The following is a 15,270-nucleotide window of genomic DNA, read 5'->3' as shown; positions in this document are numbered from 1 at the left end:
TCCACTTAGATTTTGAAAATGTGTGGTCAGCGTGCAAACTAACGCGTAATCCTTGGTGTGGCCTAAAGACCACGCTAATACACGCACGCGGCCAGTGTGGGCGGAAAGGAAAATGAAGCAAGAGGAAGAGAGAGGTTGGCCCGTGTAAGCGCCATCAAAGCTGTGGAAAGAGATAAACGGATTAAAGGGCTGATAGATGGAGATCACGCAAAGTGAAGCAAATATCGAACGACGTGACGCGCTAATAGGCATGCACTCAAAGAGCATCGAAAGTTGTGGCGAGTTAACTCTTAGCCGGAAATATGCAAATAAGAACGTTCCTTCGCTCAATAGGAGGGTTAGAACAATACCCCCTGCAATGCATGCACGTGGAAAGAGTGAAGAAGTAAACATAAGTGCCATATAACTCGTAACATCTGTGAAGCTTTAATGGATTACTGGAAATAAAGCCGGCTTCGGCACAGCTAGCTCTGTACACATAATTCTTCTAGTCACGAATTACGGTCTGACTCGCTTGCGTCTATATTGATGCAAATTGGTTTGATTGTAGATCTGTGGCTTGAATTAGACTCCAAGAAAAAATAAAGTAAGTTCTTAACCAAGGGTTGCTTAATTTCACCTCGTCATTGTAATGAAATGTTCCGCATGGTGGGAAGTTACTTAGTGATAGAACGCGTCTGTCACTACTAGCTGTTTTTGTTATATTTTCCACAATATCTGGGACGCTCTCCGCATACCGCCTTGTGGCGATGGCAGCGGCGACTTCTACAGGCCCACGTGGCCAAGTGTCGGCGCACTCAAGCTTTTCTGTGGCCCGAGGCTTATGGTTCAACACCATCGACGGCTCAAGAGATGCTCCTGCTCTCGTGCCCATGGACGAAGAGTCGACTGCCGGCCCGTCTGGCTACAACTCAACATTTGTAAGCTACGCAAGGAAACGAGGCTCTTGCGTGGTGCAGTTCCAGTGACGACACAGACATCTACTCAGTAAACGGCGACGACTTATTGGACGACAGCTTCGTGTCTGTGAGGAGTCGGAAGGCCGAAAGGAGGCTCATCAAAGCGTTATCACCCGCAAGCACGTCAACCGTGAAGGCAAGGAGTGAACGCTGGCTGCATACCATCCTCTTCGTGCCTGTAGATCCTTCCGTAAGCCTTCAGATATTGAACAGGCAAGCTATCTCTGCTATTCTTGAGGGAATAGCACAGATTAAAATCAAAGAGGTCCGGTTAAACACACGCCAGAACGTTAGCTGTTTACACAACGCAGGCAGGCACACTGGAAAAGCTTAGAATGATGACAGAGTTCGGAGATGTCAAAGTACGAGCGGTCGCACCGATGGCTGAGACCTGCACTGCAAGTGTCATTTACGACATTGAATTGGCAATCCCAAACATGGATCTGCCCATTCTGATAAAACCGGTGTATGAAGGAGTGGTCATTAAGCATGTAAACCGCCTCGGGAACAACCGCTGTGTAAAGATAGTCTTTAAGGGTGACTTGATCCCTACGCACGTCAAAGTGGGACATTTCCGTCTTGTGGTACAATATTTTGTCTCAAAGCCGCTTCAGTGCCATAAGTGTTTCAAGATAGGCTATGTAAAGGGTGGCTGTGCGAACTCTACCATATGCCCCCGGTGCGCGGAGACACACATGGTAGACACCTGTTGTGCAACATCTTATATGTTCGGCAATTGTCGAGGTACCCATGAAGCCACGTTTAAAGAATTCCCAAGACTCAAGAAAGAATTCGGTATCCTAAAACAAATGGTCAGAGATAACTCCAACCATAGAGAAGCTTCACAGAAAATCCGGCGTCAACGTCGTCACTGACGGAAGCGCTCCAGTCATGGTGATGTTCATGCACTACTTAAATCGACACCACCATCATTACCTGGCAGAAAGCCGGAAAGCACAGAAATACCTCCACCGGCGAAGCCTCTCTCCCCTGAGGACTGCCGGCGCTTGCGAACGCACGGCCTTCTAAGCAGCCTTGCTGCTCTCTGCTTCCAGTGAAATTCAATGCTACCGTTGACGAGGCTCCGGCAGCAGATCGTCAAATTATTCTTATGCTGCGATCTATTATGAGTGTCATCAGAGGTCTTCTGACAAGCATTGATGCGCCAACTGCTAGGAACGGCCTACAAATGCTACGCGCGTTGAGCCCGGTCCTTGCAAGCCTCCATTAAAACTATGGCCGACAATCGCAAGTCGTTTCGACAAAAGGTCAGAAAATCATCGATTTTTCAGTGGAACGCAAGAGGTTTTAGATCTGGCATCTGATTCCCGTCAGTTCGTTCGTCTACATAAATTTCCTATCATAGTTATATGTGAACCAAATTGTCACACCAAATTAGACTATCCGGCTACGAAATTTTTTTCATCAAATGACATCGAAAGTACCAAGGCTGTTGTATTTATTCGCCGGGAGCTTACCTACATCGTCCAGTCAGTGCAACTTCACGACGACATTTAGTATGTGTGCTTGACTGTTAAAAATGGAAAGGTGACATTCGCACTCATGGGTGTATATATATCCCCATCAACTCGATTCGACGCCAACAAACTGGACGGCATATCAAGGGCACATCCGAGTCCGTGGGTTATCTCCGGGGACTTCAATGCGCATCATCTCATCTGGGAAAGTTCAAGGGTTAATTCAACAGGACGACGTCTAGCATCATTGGTTTCCAACCATGGTCTCGTCCTTCTAAATAACGCAAGTCCTACGTTTTTGCGAGGCACCCCATATAGTGGCTGCCTTGATTTGTCTTTTGTGTCACGCCGATTCGCTACACGGGTAAAGTGGTTTATGAACATTGAAACACACGGAAGCGACCACATTCCCACTTACCTGAAGGTCAAAGGTATTTCGAGCACGTACTCATCTACCACGGCACGAAGAATAGATTGGACTATGTTCAAAACTCAACTTGAGGATGCTTGTCAGGAAGGAGTCCCCCATGGTCTTCAGCAAGTTATTAAGGAAACTGAACATGTGGCTATGCGCACAATAATATGCTCTCCGAAGTACTCTGAATTCAACCTCGAACTAGAGAGACTTCGTGCAATCCGCCGTCGTGCCGAAAGCAGGTACCGACGCACCAATTCTACAGACGATCTATGAGCAGCCCGGCGCATCAAAAAAAAAAAAAAATACAACGGCGCCTCGACAAACTAGACACCCAGCGATGGAAGAAATTCCGTGCGTCGCTAGATCCTCATAAACCACTGTCTCAGATACGGAGAATTGTGCAAGGCTTACGCTCTGTTTAAGAGCAGCCCTTTCCCTTCAGAGCCCTTGCACTTTTTCAACGCAAACATAAAATTGAGGTGGCAGAAGAGTTCTGCGCTATGATTGTGGGCCTACACAGAGGCCTACACAAGCCTACATAGAGCGAACCGAATTCCTAACTCACGGTACCCGCGCATGGATCTACCATTTACATCACAGAAACTTGATGCAGCACTCGTCCTATGTAATAGGTCGTCGTCGACTGGCCCGGATGGCATTTCTTACCGGATGCTGTGCTACTTTGGTGAACGGGCACGAGAAGCGCTCCTTAATATTGTTACGGAAACGATCTTCAACAAATCCTGGCGAGCTGGCGTCATTCCGCAAGACTGGAAGATGAGCCGCTTGGTACCACTTCTTAAGCCTGGCAAATGTTTCCTAGACATTACCTTTTACCGATCAATCACACTTCCAAGTTGTGTTGGAAAGGTAATGGAGAGAATGATTTTGGACAGATTTGAATGGCACCTTAAGTACTACGAGATATATCCGAATGCCATGGCTGGTTTTCGCCGTCACCGATGTTCCATCGACAATGTTATAGATCTTGTGACGTATGTCCAGCATCAAAAGGCATGTAAACGATTATCTGTGGTCATGTTCCTTGATGTAAAAGGAGCATACGACAACGTTCCTCATGATGCCATCCTCGAAGCCATTGAGTCGGTGGGCCTAGGTGGACAACTGTATTGTTGGAGACACAGTTATTTACAAGGGCGGATCTATTTTGTGAACACTACAGATGGTCTAACCTCCCAACACCCCACGCATCGTGGAGTTCCGCAAAATGGCGTCTTGAGTCCAACCCTTTTCAGTTCGGACTGGCACGGTGGATGGACGTGTTTTTTAGCACTCCCGATCGACTGCGCAGAGAAGTCTTTTTGCATGTTTCCACCTTGCTTTTGTAATTAATAAGGCAGCAGTTTAAACCTTTGTAGCACCTATTATATTGTGCCGCTTTTCGGGAGTCAGTCACCAGGTATTTACTTGTTTGAGTGTGTGTTTTTTTTTCTCTTGCCACCCCGTGGGGGAGGTGCACGTACACCAAACACGCAATTTTTGTAGTAGAGCTTATACTTTTTTTTCTTAGGACAGGGTTCGTCGTACGCCGTATTTTGTAATTATCGAGTGGGACAATTCATAATGACAATTGGTGTCAAGAATACATGGTTAAAAACTGTAAAATATTCAGGATGCAGGGTGGGTTTGAAAATGGACCCAAGTGCAGACGCGAATGAAGAGAAGGCTGACGCGAAGTGTAGGCAATGTGAGGTCGAGGAAAAAATGGAGAAAATGATGGTTGCCCAGAGTGAACTGCTGATGAGAATCGCCGAGCTCGAGACTGTGGTGGCGACAGAGCAAGAGAAAACGAGGGCAATGGGAGAAAGACTGAAGTCCGCCGAGGAAGCGCTAGCGAAGCTAAACAAAGAAGCGACCTACCGAGAGAACAGTAGGGAACCGGAAACCAGAATGGTGGAGAAGGAAAAGCAAGTAAGTTTGAAAAAAACAGGTTTAGCCGGTTCAACTGTCGCAAGGCCCAGCTTCAGCGAGGTAGTGGTGGGGCAGGGAGGGAACAAAGCAGCCGGCGTCACAGGTGCAAGTAGCCCCCAGGTGCAGAACGGTCCAGCTGAAAAGTCACAGCATGTGATAATAGCCGGGGACTCGAATTTAAATCGATGCACAGAAGCCATCAAAAAGAGGGTAAGAGGTGACAAGAGGGTTGCGGTAGGGGCGTTCCCAGGACGCAAGCTGGAAGCAGTCATGAGGCAAGCGAGCGCAAAGCTCAAAACGACAGCTGATAGACGAAACCTCGTGATAATTTCAGGCGGTTTAAACGATGTCCTCAATTAAGATGCAGAAGGACTAGCAGCCACACTGGCGAAAGGCGTCGATGACATGCGCGCCACTTCTCCTAAGGTACAGGTAGTTATATGCACGATACCGGAGGTACCGGTGCGTGATAGCAACCTGCAAAGAGCGGTAGTCAACGCAAACCAAGAGATATGGCGGATTAGTCGAGAGAAAGGCTTTGAAGTGGTGGAAATAAACAGAGAGGTGCATAGGTGGGATGGTTTTCAACGAGACAGAATTCACTTCGATGGGAGGCTAGGTCATAAGGTGGGTTGGCGACTTTCAGGACGCGCACTAATTTGGGTACTTGCGGGCCCTTCGGGGTCCAGGATAGGTAGTAACAAAGAAAACAACCAGGGGAACTTTTTGACACATGGTAAATGCAGATACAATTCCAAAGTGGCACCAATATCTAAGACACATAGAGTCCGGGGCAGAAATCGACGTAGACACGAGGGCCGAGCCAATTCCGACGTAGAGTATATTAACATTCAGGGTGCCAGGAATAGGCTGAAGTGGGAAAAGATAGAAGAACAGCTAAGGGAGGAGAGGCTGATGGTATTTTGGTTTGTAGAAACAAATCTTAGGGACATGGAACAACCACCTAGCAATCCGGACTGTGCATGGGAATATTGTAATAGAACAGAAGGCAGCAGAAAGGGGGTGGTATTAGGGCATTCATTCATAAACGTACAGACTGGCAAAGGGTCAAGCAGGAGTGCAAAGAACATTTATGGCTAAAAGGGAAAGTGGCAGGGCAAATGACGCTTCTGGGTTTTGGACAGCGGCAAACGCCAGAGAGGAAACCCAAGAAATGGTGTAACGCATAGAAAATGACTTTGACGAACTATGAAGAATGCGAGGTAATTATATTAGGAGATATGAATGTGCACATAGAAGATATGGATGGATATACTGACCCAACAGGCAGAATGCTAATGGATATGTGTGAAAGGCATGATTTAATCATTTGCAACAGCACCGATAAATGCGAAAGGCAGATAACATGGGAGGTGGGAAGGCTGCAGTCGACGATAGATTACGCACTGATTTCACATAGGATGTATGATCGGCTATGGGTGATGAGCATAGATGAATATGGGTCCAGAAGCTTAATAATGATCACAAACGTATCAAGTTGAGTTTTGAAAGAGAAATGAAATCGGAAAGGCAGCATTACGAGCAACCACATGGTAACATTTATTCAGAAAGGCACATAGAAATAGCAACTAAAGAGAATGAGAAAACAATCACTGAGGATACTAAAACAGAGTGGACGTACACAAATCTAACTCGATTGTTTGAGTTAGAGCTTGCTAAGGTACGAGTCAAATAAACCGGAAAAAGCAAAAAGAAACCCAAGAGCTGGTAGGATGTGGAAGTTAAGAGAGCCATAGTAACACGTCAGGAAGCCTCCAGAAAATACAGGTATGCTAAACAGGGGGGTGAACGGGAAGATATCAAAAGAAAAGGGGAAATCTTTTTGAGCTGCAGAAGGGAAGCGTCTGATTTGATCAGTGAAAAGATTGGAAGAAAGGGGGCCCAACGGATGACGGAAGTAAGCAAAAAGGATACAAAAGCAGCTGCAAAGTTTTGGAACTATCTCAATTTTCTGAGTAATAGGACAAGCATGAAACAGAGGTTTATAACTAGAGTTAAGGGGGTCAGACTAGAGGGGGATGAGGCAATAGAATATATAAAAACAATGATGACAGAAAAATTTAAACACCATGAAAGTGCTGCGTGCACCGTACCAAATGAGGATGGGCTAATTATCTCAGTAGCTCCACTGGGACAACGAGAATCAGAAAGGGCAGAGGAAAGGGTTCCTAATAGCACTTCAACAGGCCCTGACAGCATCCTAATCACAATCTGTTTTTATTGATGCAATGTATTGAAATAGCGGAAAAAGAAGGCATGCCCCTGTGGCTGGCATTTCTAGATATCAGGGGAGCTTACGATAGTGTGATTCAAGAAATATTGTGGGGAATACTGGGTACACTAGATGTGAAAGATAGAATAACTAATCTTCTAAAGGGTATTTATAAAAGTAACAAGGTAGTTATCAAATGGGAAGAACAGGTATCTGTTCAACGCGGGCTTCGACAACGCGGGCTTCGACAGTGGTTTCCCTTGTCACCTTTGTTATTTATGCTGTATCTACAGGGACTAGACGCCAAATTAGAGGGGAGGAGACTCGTCTTCAGCCTGTCTTTTGCCAAGCAAGGAAAACACATTTAACAGTCGTTACCACCATTGATGTATGCAGATGATATAGTATTAATAGCCGACAACAAGAAAGATCATCAGGGTTTGATAGACACCTGTGGTAATGAAGGAGATGGGTTAAATTTGAAGTTTTGCAGAGAAAATTCGGCAATCACGATTTTTAATAACAAAAGCAGTGAGCATAAGATACAAGAAGTCACTCTAGAAATAGTAGATAAATACAAATATTTGGGCGTATGGATAAATAACGGGTCTGAGTATCTAAGGAAGCAAGAAAGATACGTAATTTACTAAGGACACCAGGAATGCAGCTGTAATGAAAAATATGGCATTGTGGAACTACAATAGATATGACGTTGTGAGAGGGATCTGGAAAGGTGTCATGGTCCCGAGTTTGACGTTCGTCGATGCGGTCTTGTGCATGAAATCAGAAGTTCAAGCAAGATTCTAAATTAAGCAACGTGGTATAAATTGCTTTGGGAGCACACGGAAATACCCCAAATCAGGGGATACAAGGTGATATGGGATGTACATCGTTTGAATGCAGGGAAGCTAGCAGCAAGATAGAATTTGAGGAGCACTTGAGAAAAATAAGAGAGCAGCGTTGGGCCAGGAAAGTTTTCAGCTATTTGTGCATGAAGAATGTTGATAGTAAATGGAGGAAGCGAACTCGAAAATTATCAAGCAAGTATTTAGACAACAGCAGAATACCACGCCAAAAGAAAACATCGGTTAAGAAGAAGGTGAAGAAAACAGAGAGGGACATGGGGAAGATAGGAATGCTTACGAAATCATCACTCGAGACCTACTGAACATTTAGGCAAGAAATTGCAAGGAAAAAATTTACGTTAATTCTCGGGGTAGTTCTCTGCTCTTCGAGGCTAGAACGGGAGTATTGTGGACCAAGACGTACCAAGCAAAATACGAAGGCACAGACACGGTATATAGTGCGTGTGGAGGGGAGGAGGAAATGGCTGAACATTTGATAATGTTCTGTCAAGGGCTCCACCCTATAGTCGAAGATAATGGCGCTGAATCTTTCAAAGCATTGGGGTTTAGGGAGAGTGAAGGCAAAATACTTTAAACGGGTAGAAATAACCAGGAGGAGGCTAACGGATTGGTCGCTGCAATCGAGGTGCGAGTGAAATTCTTTATGGTTAGGTGGCGTGAGCCACCGCCCAATCTGAAGGGCGCCGCCAGATACATCCACCTATCCATCCATGCATCTTCAACCTCGTTATCATTGGTCTTGTGGAACGACTACAGAGCTTGGTGAAGCTATATATGTATGTTGACGACATCTGCATCTGAGCTTCTGGCGTGACAAGGCACCAGGTGCGCGCAAGACTTCAGAAAGCTGCGACGTTGGTATCAGTGTACCTCAATGAACAGGGTCTGAAGATCTCACCATCGAAATGCGCATTGATTGCTTTTAGTAGAAAGCCAATGAGACCATACGCTATATCTATCGACGGCCAAGACGTACCAAATGCCTGGACGCACAGATTTCTAGGCGTATTCATTGAGAGATGCCTCTGCTGGGGCCCACATGTGGCTCACTTGAAGAAGAGGCTGACAGACATTGCTGACTTATTCAAATATTTTGGAGAGAAAACCCGGGGGACTTCAGTACATACAATGATGCAATTGTACAAGACTCTTTCTCTCGGCTATTTGCGATACAACTTGCCTGTGTTGACCAATACTTGCCGAACCAGCATTCGCACTCTAAAAAACATTCAGGCTATGGCTCTGCGAGTTTGTCTGGTGCTACCGCGATGTCCGTCAACACCTGAGACAATTGTGATCACAAATGACTACCCACTCAAGACGCATATTGTAATGGAAGTGCTCAGAGCACACGTGAGGCATCTCACTCACGCCCCTGCCCATCATCTAGCCTCACAGCCAGAAGACCGACCTTGTGCCTCATTTTGCAAGACAGTCTTGACATATCGTACACGCATGCCCAAGGGATATACCACTTCGTCCAGAATTGCAACTCCCTCGTGGTGCATGACTCATCCACGTGTTGAACTCATGGTTCCAGGCATATGGTCAAAAGCTCGGCTCTCATCCCCAGTGCTAAAGCAGCTCTCTCTTCTCTTGTTGTATGAGAAGTACAGTGACCATAACCATTTATTTACTGACGCTTCTGCTAAAGTAGATGGGTCTGTAGGGTCAGTGATCTTCCCTGCAACAGCGACAACGACGAAGTTTCGGTTATCTCACCAGACGTCATCGACAGCTGCTGAACTTGCTGCTCTACGTCGCGCAGTTAAAGTCATTAAACACCAAAAAGCCAAGAAATGGAGCGTGTTCACGGACTCCAAGGCAACACAACAGTGTTTGGTGTTCCCCTTACGCCGGGGACCTCATGAACAACTAGTGTTGAAAATTAGAGTTACTTCACCACCCCTTCGACGAAGGACACAAATGCACGTTTCAGTGGCTTCAAAGTCACTGCGGCATACTGGGCAACGAACATGCCGATGTAGCTGCTCGATCAGCACACGAAGATGGTGAACAATTCATTCACGTTTCAAGGACTGATGCTGCAATAAAAATCCGAAAATCGCGAATGAAGAAGTAAAATCCCTATGAAACGCTGAGTGCTTACGGCACACGCGACTGCATAGGCTGGATGCGTCTCGTCGACTTCGGCCTCCGTCCGGACTATCTCGACTTGAGACAACGGTGTTTTGCCGACTGTGGCTTGGTGTCACCTTCACCAAAGTTTTCACCTTCCGAATCGGCATGAAAGACAGTGCTGCTTGCGACCATTGCGACAGCGATTAAACAATAGAGCACATTCCCTGTCACTGCCCTCGCTGCAGCGTGCAAAGACGACAGCTAGCTGCTGCGTTAGCTTGTCTTGATGACAGACCCTTGTCAGCACAGCCAGTGCTTGAAAGGCGACATAATCTGTATTCGCACAGAAAATTAGTGAAGGTCTTATTGAACTTTTTGCGTGATAGTGGCCTCATAACAGGCTATAGCACCCCAGTTAATTTTTTTCTTTTTTATTTCGCGCGTCTATTTCGCTCTTCGCTTTTTCCCATCTTTATTCCCCATTATTCCTTTCCTTAGTACAGGGTAGCAAACCGGATGCTCCCACTTCTGGTTAACCTTTCTGCCTTTCCCTCATTTTATTCTCTCTCTCCGCACCGCGAGTTGTCACTTATGTTATAATTGCACGAACATTGCCGCGGAAGGAATGTGTCCCCGTGTCTATAACTAGTTTGATACACTTAGATTTGACAGGAACACCCGTTATCACCAGAAAGGGGCATAGAAATAATATAAACTTTTACAGTACAGGGTTACGCCTCTGGTAACGTAAGTGTTTCCTATATTAGTCCTGTGCAGTATCCTTGCCTGCATTGCTTACCCTTTATAGCAGAAGGTGTGTACCTCTCAACGACATAGCAAGAGATAAAGAAGAAAAACGATCTAAAACAATTTTAATTTCGTTCCACAGATGTGCCCGATTGAATGATTGATTGTGCCAGAACTAAGGAAGAAGTCGTAGTGTATCGACCGGTTCGACATCGTTTCTTATTATATGAGAGGAAAGAATCGTTTTAAGAAAGCTTAAGCTGTACGACACGAGCAAGAAATTTTAGTGGGGTCGTAGCTGTCGCATTCACTCATGTCGTACGGATGCTTAGTTCCACTACATGACATCTTTTACGCCTGTTGCAGCAACACCTCCCCTTATACTTAACCTCGCTCTCAAGATCATGAAGTAGATTTTACTTTCTATGTGTCTATCACAGCCAATGCTGATAGGATTCATGTGGCGGCCGCGCTCTATTACAGGCTTTAATAAATGAAACGATGGAACAACCTTTTTATTTATTTATTGGTGTAAATTGCTTCTTTTGCATAACATTGAGAAGACGACAAAGTCATAACGAAGTTCGTTACCACAAAGGCTTTCCACCAAATCAACCATGAATGTCGGTGTCCCCAGTGATCGAAGACCTGAAATATCCACAGTGCCTTACGATCGATCAGTTGCTTCACTTCAAAACGAAAGAAGCGAGGGGCTGGGTTAGAGGAACGGAACGACATTGAGTATACCCACGTTAAGAGCTAAGAAAAGGAGAGCACCGTCTCATCTATTTCCGCTTGCTTCGTTCTGAAAGACATCGAACATTTATGACGACCAACTTTTAAGCCGGTTCTCATCAGACACGCCGGATTAGACGCCGGTCGCCTTTGCTGAGCCGTGCAGTTGTTGGACGCGTTTGTGCGGGACGTCAGCAGCTCTGTTTTTCATGCTGTTTGTATACAACGGCATGCAGCGCATGACTGCTGCGAAGGAATTTACTTGGCGACGCGAACCTCGCGAACAACGGACTTCTTAAGACATTCATGAGCAGCATTCGATGCTGGAAATAATCGGACCACTTCATCGTCTTTTTGACGGTGATTGTTGCAGCATAAAGATGGCGAGCACGAGAGCTTTGTAATAATCATTGCTGGAGGATGACTAAGTGTGCCGCCGTTTCAAGTACAATAAAGAATTTATGTCAACCGTGACGGATGAGGGAGCTTCCGTGGCACGACATATTTTTTAAAGAAATATCGTGTCTTTATTGGTGTTATCTTAATATGCTCACGCTGTGCGCCTAATAATCTCTCCCTCTCACACTCCCAAACTGGCCCGGAGTCGTCCTTTTCATTGGATTAAAGATTAAATTCATTCATTCATTCATTCATTCATTCATTCATTCATTCATTCATTCATTCATTTGTACACTGCTTTAAACATAAGTCTTGATTATCGAAGTGCATGAACTCTGGAATCAGTCATTTGCTCTCGATGCAATTGCGATGCGATTATTATTATTATTATTATTATTGTTATTGTTATTGTTGTTGTTGTTGTTGTTGTTGTTGTTGTTGTTGTTGTTGTTGTTGTTGTTGTACCGCTTTCTGAGTCCTTCTTTGCATAAATAAACATTTTTTTACTCCGTAGAGAGCGAGGCAGAGAAATATTCTAATAAAAACTGTACATGTTGTTTTTTAACTGGGAGTCTGTGAGTGAGTCAGTACGTTTCGTCTAATAGGTCGCTCATTGTGTAGCTGTAATGTATTTCTTAATTGTTTATGTTAACAGGCTTTTCTCGGCGAAAAGTATTGCTAACAATCTCGCACTGGTCCTTGCCTTTTACGCCTCGACATTGCGCAGTGCGCATTCGTCGAGCGTGTACAGCAAAGACAGCCTACAGAAGCAATGGACACGTCGCGGAGCCTGCTGCTGAGCCTCGCCGCTCTGGCCCTGCTGGGATCCTCGGTGACGTCAGCCTTCTACCGAGGAAGGCCGGGAAGCAGCTTGGCGCTGGCCAAGAGGCTGGAGACTGAGCTCGCCGAGGACGAAGAGTACACCGCGCTGCCCGGTAAGCGTTCCACCATTTGTTCTTCATCGTGAACTTTCTTACAGCGCAACACCAGAAAAACTACAGGACAGGGAAGGAGTAGAACAGAAAGAAAAGACGGCGCTGACTCACAACTGTTGTTTATTGGAAAAAACGGGGTGAAAATTATTGGCAATATATATAGGTCCCGGCAGCCTACATCACAACATGCGCAGAATACGAGGTGCACCGAGGTAGCGTTATCACACTCATGGCAATAAACAAGCTTGGCCTAAATAACTTAATTCTTTTTCATGCAGTGTGACGGATGATTCACTAACGCACTTGCTACCCCTAATCTTTATATGATATGCCTCAGCGATTTCTCTAGTTATCTGGTTAGGATGTTTGAAGATGATGGTGGTTCTCTCAAAAATGGGACGACAACCGCATGACCTGCAATGTTCCGGCAGATGAAGTCGCGCGATTCCTTGAAGAGATAACTCATGCTCTCTTAAACGAACATTCACACATCGTTTCACACATTGCCAATAATTTTCACCCCGTTTTTTCCAATAAACAACAGTTGTGAGTCAGCGCCGTCTTTTCTTTCTGTTCTACTCCTTCCCTGTCCTGTAGTTTTTCTGGTGTTGCGCTGTAAGAAAGTTCACGATGGATCCTAACCAACTGGCCCGACTTACCGTCTTACTACAATATATTTGTTCTTCAGCTCACATCCTCAGTTCACTCTTGAGGGCACATCCATCCGGCTCTTGAGCGCACGACCCCGCTAAAAAAAAAAAACTTATATTTATATTGTTGCCCCTTTTCACCGCTTATTATTATTATTATTATTATTATTATTATTATTATTATTATTATTATTATTATTATTATTATTATTATTATTATTATTATTATTATTATTATTATTATTATTATTATTATTATTATTATTATTATTATTATTATTATTAATGTATTCCTGTCTTCTTATCCCCAATGCCCTTCCTCAAGCACAGTAGCAAGTTTACGTCGGCTAAAGTCCCTGCCTTTCAATGAACAGTTCTTATTTTCCATCTCTCCATTAATAGCCCAGGAAAGCTTTGAAACGCTAGTAGGTTCATATTAACTATTGAGTACTGCGTATGCTAAAAATAGTGATAAAATAAAATGCATGAATATTTTCGTGTTTTGACTTGACTATCTTTTTCTTGTGATGCCTCGTGCAGAACGCCACCAAAATATTCATCATACTTACCGGCGCTTCTATAGGACATTTTGTACCTGACGCTTCGTAATAATTTGGTTTGATAGTTAGACCATGGACTTGTGAGGACAGCCCATACACTTTAACCAACAGTAGCTAGTGAGGGTGGCTCATGACTGGCACTGGTCTTCAACTGGCCTGTCAATGGTGTTTGAGTAAAATACTAAACGCGAACTCCCCTAACGGTGTTCACTGCATGCCGCCGCAGGTGCCTTGGAAGCCTTCGAATGGCGCTCCCGGTTCCCCGCAGTGGCGCCGGCGGACATTAGTGGCTTCTACCCTTTCTTCAGGCCCACGTCCCTCGCCAAGAAGAACAAGGACGCGCCGCGGTCTATCGACCCGGCCGCCGCTGCGAACCGCAAGTTCCAGACGCAGGGATGGAGGCGCTGATCACCAGGACGAGACACTACTGGACACTGAGACATTAAAGCTCACGTTTGGTCGTTTGTTGTGGGACAAAGATATCTCTTTCTCTTATCATTTTTGATAATTGCCGAAGAGCAGGCTCTCATTGCCAGCGTAAGGCAGAAAGATGGAGATCTATCTGCGTTTCCAACAGGAAAGGAAGATCTTCACGGTTATTTTTCAATGTACACGTACGGGACTGAATAGTAGTCCAGCAGTAGGGTTGTCTTTCACTACTTCCCAAAGCAGGAACACAATTCTCCTCCCTCTCTTGTATTGTCAAGCTCTAGCAATATAGTTTTTTTTTTCGGTAATTCCGAACCCTAAAGATGCTGAGATGTGTTTCCTCTAAAGACTCCATACAATTTTTATTCATTCGTATCGGGTCATTTTACATTCTGCACTCCATTTTCGTGTCTAGGGTACGGCTGATACATTTTCTGGCATGTATCAGCAATATCTGTTTTAGAATAATGGGATGGCAAGGTAAGTTCTAACTAGATACGGATCGCGCGCAATCACCCTCTATAGTAGCAAGCGTTGTGCACCCTGCTTCACCATTTCATGCTCACAAGAATTTTGTCGCATGATCGTTGTCTCACATAATCGAAACAAGAATACTCATTGGCAAGCTCGGAGTGACAAAAGCAATTGGATGAAATTTTCGGTCGAAGTTGCATTATAGCACAGGGCACATATCTTCTGCTTCATAAGTGTTGGTATAGCCTCAGTGATTAAAACGCACTGCTTCTATTTTTCGCCTCCAATCTATTTCATTATTTCTTGCACTTAAAATGTCTTTATAACGAGTTCTGAGGTGGAGCTAAAACCAGAGCTATAGAGCATGCGCAGA

General features: G+C 44.9%; 1 protein-coding gene across 5 annotated transcripts in view; it reads left to right on the top strand.

The window, feature by feature from the left end:
* LOC119188228 (uncharacterized) overlaps positions 1-14,472 on the top strand; it is an 83,373-nt gene extending 68,901 nt beyond the window's left edge. For all 5 annotated transcript variants that reach the window (XM_075895319.1, XM_075895326.1, XM_075895306.1 and 2 more), the window contains 2 exons: positions 12,577-12,784; positions 14,221-14,472. In XM_075895319.1, coding sequence (XP_075751434.1) covers positions 12,622-12,784; positions 14,221-14,402 — 345 coding nt within the window. In that variant the 5' untranslated portion in view covers positions 12,577-12,621 and the 3' untranslated portion in view covers positions 14,403-14,472. The remainder of the gene's footprint in view (positions 1-12,576; positions 12,785-14,220) is intronic.
* The last annotated feature ends 798 nt before the right edge of the window (positions 14,473-15,270 follow it).

Source organism: Rhipicephalus microplus, chromosome 1, assembly GCF_043290135.1.
Source record: "Rhipicephalus microplus isolate Deutch F79 chromosome 1, USDA_Rmic, whole genome shotgun sequence".
NCBI classification, from domain to species: Eukaryota; Metazoa; Arthropoda; class Arachnida; order Ixodida; family Ixodidae; genus Rhipicephalus; species Rhipicephalus microplus.
This window is presented reverse-complemented; position numbering and strand designations above follow the sequence as displayed.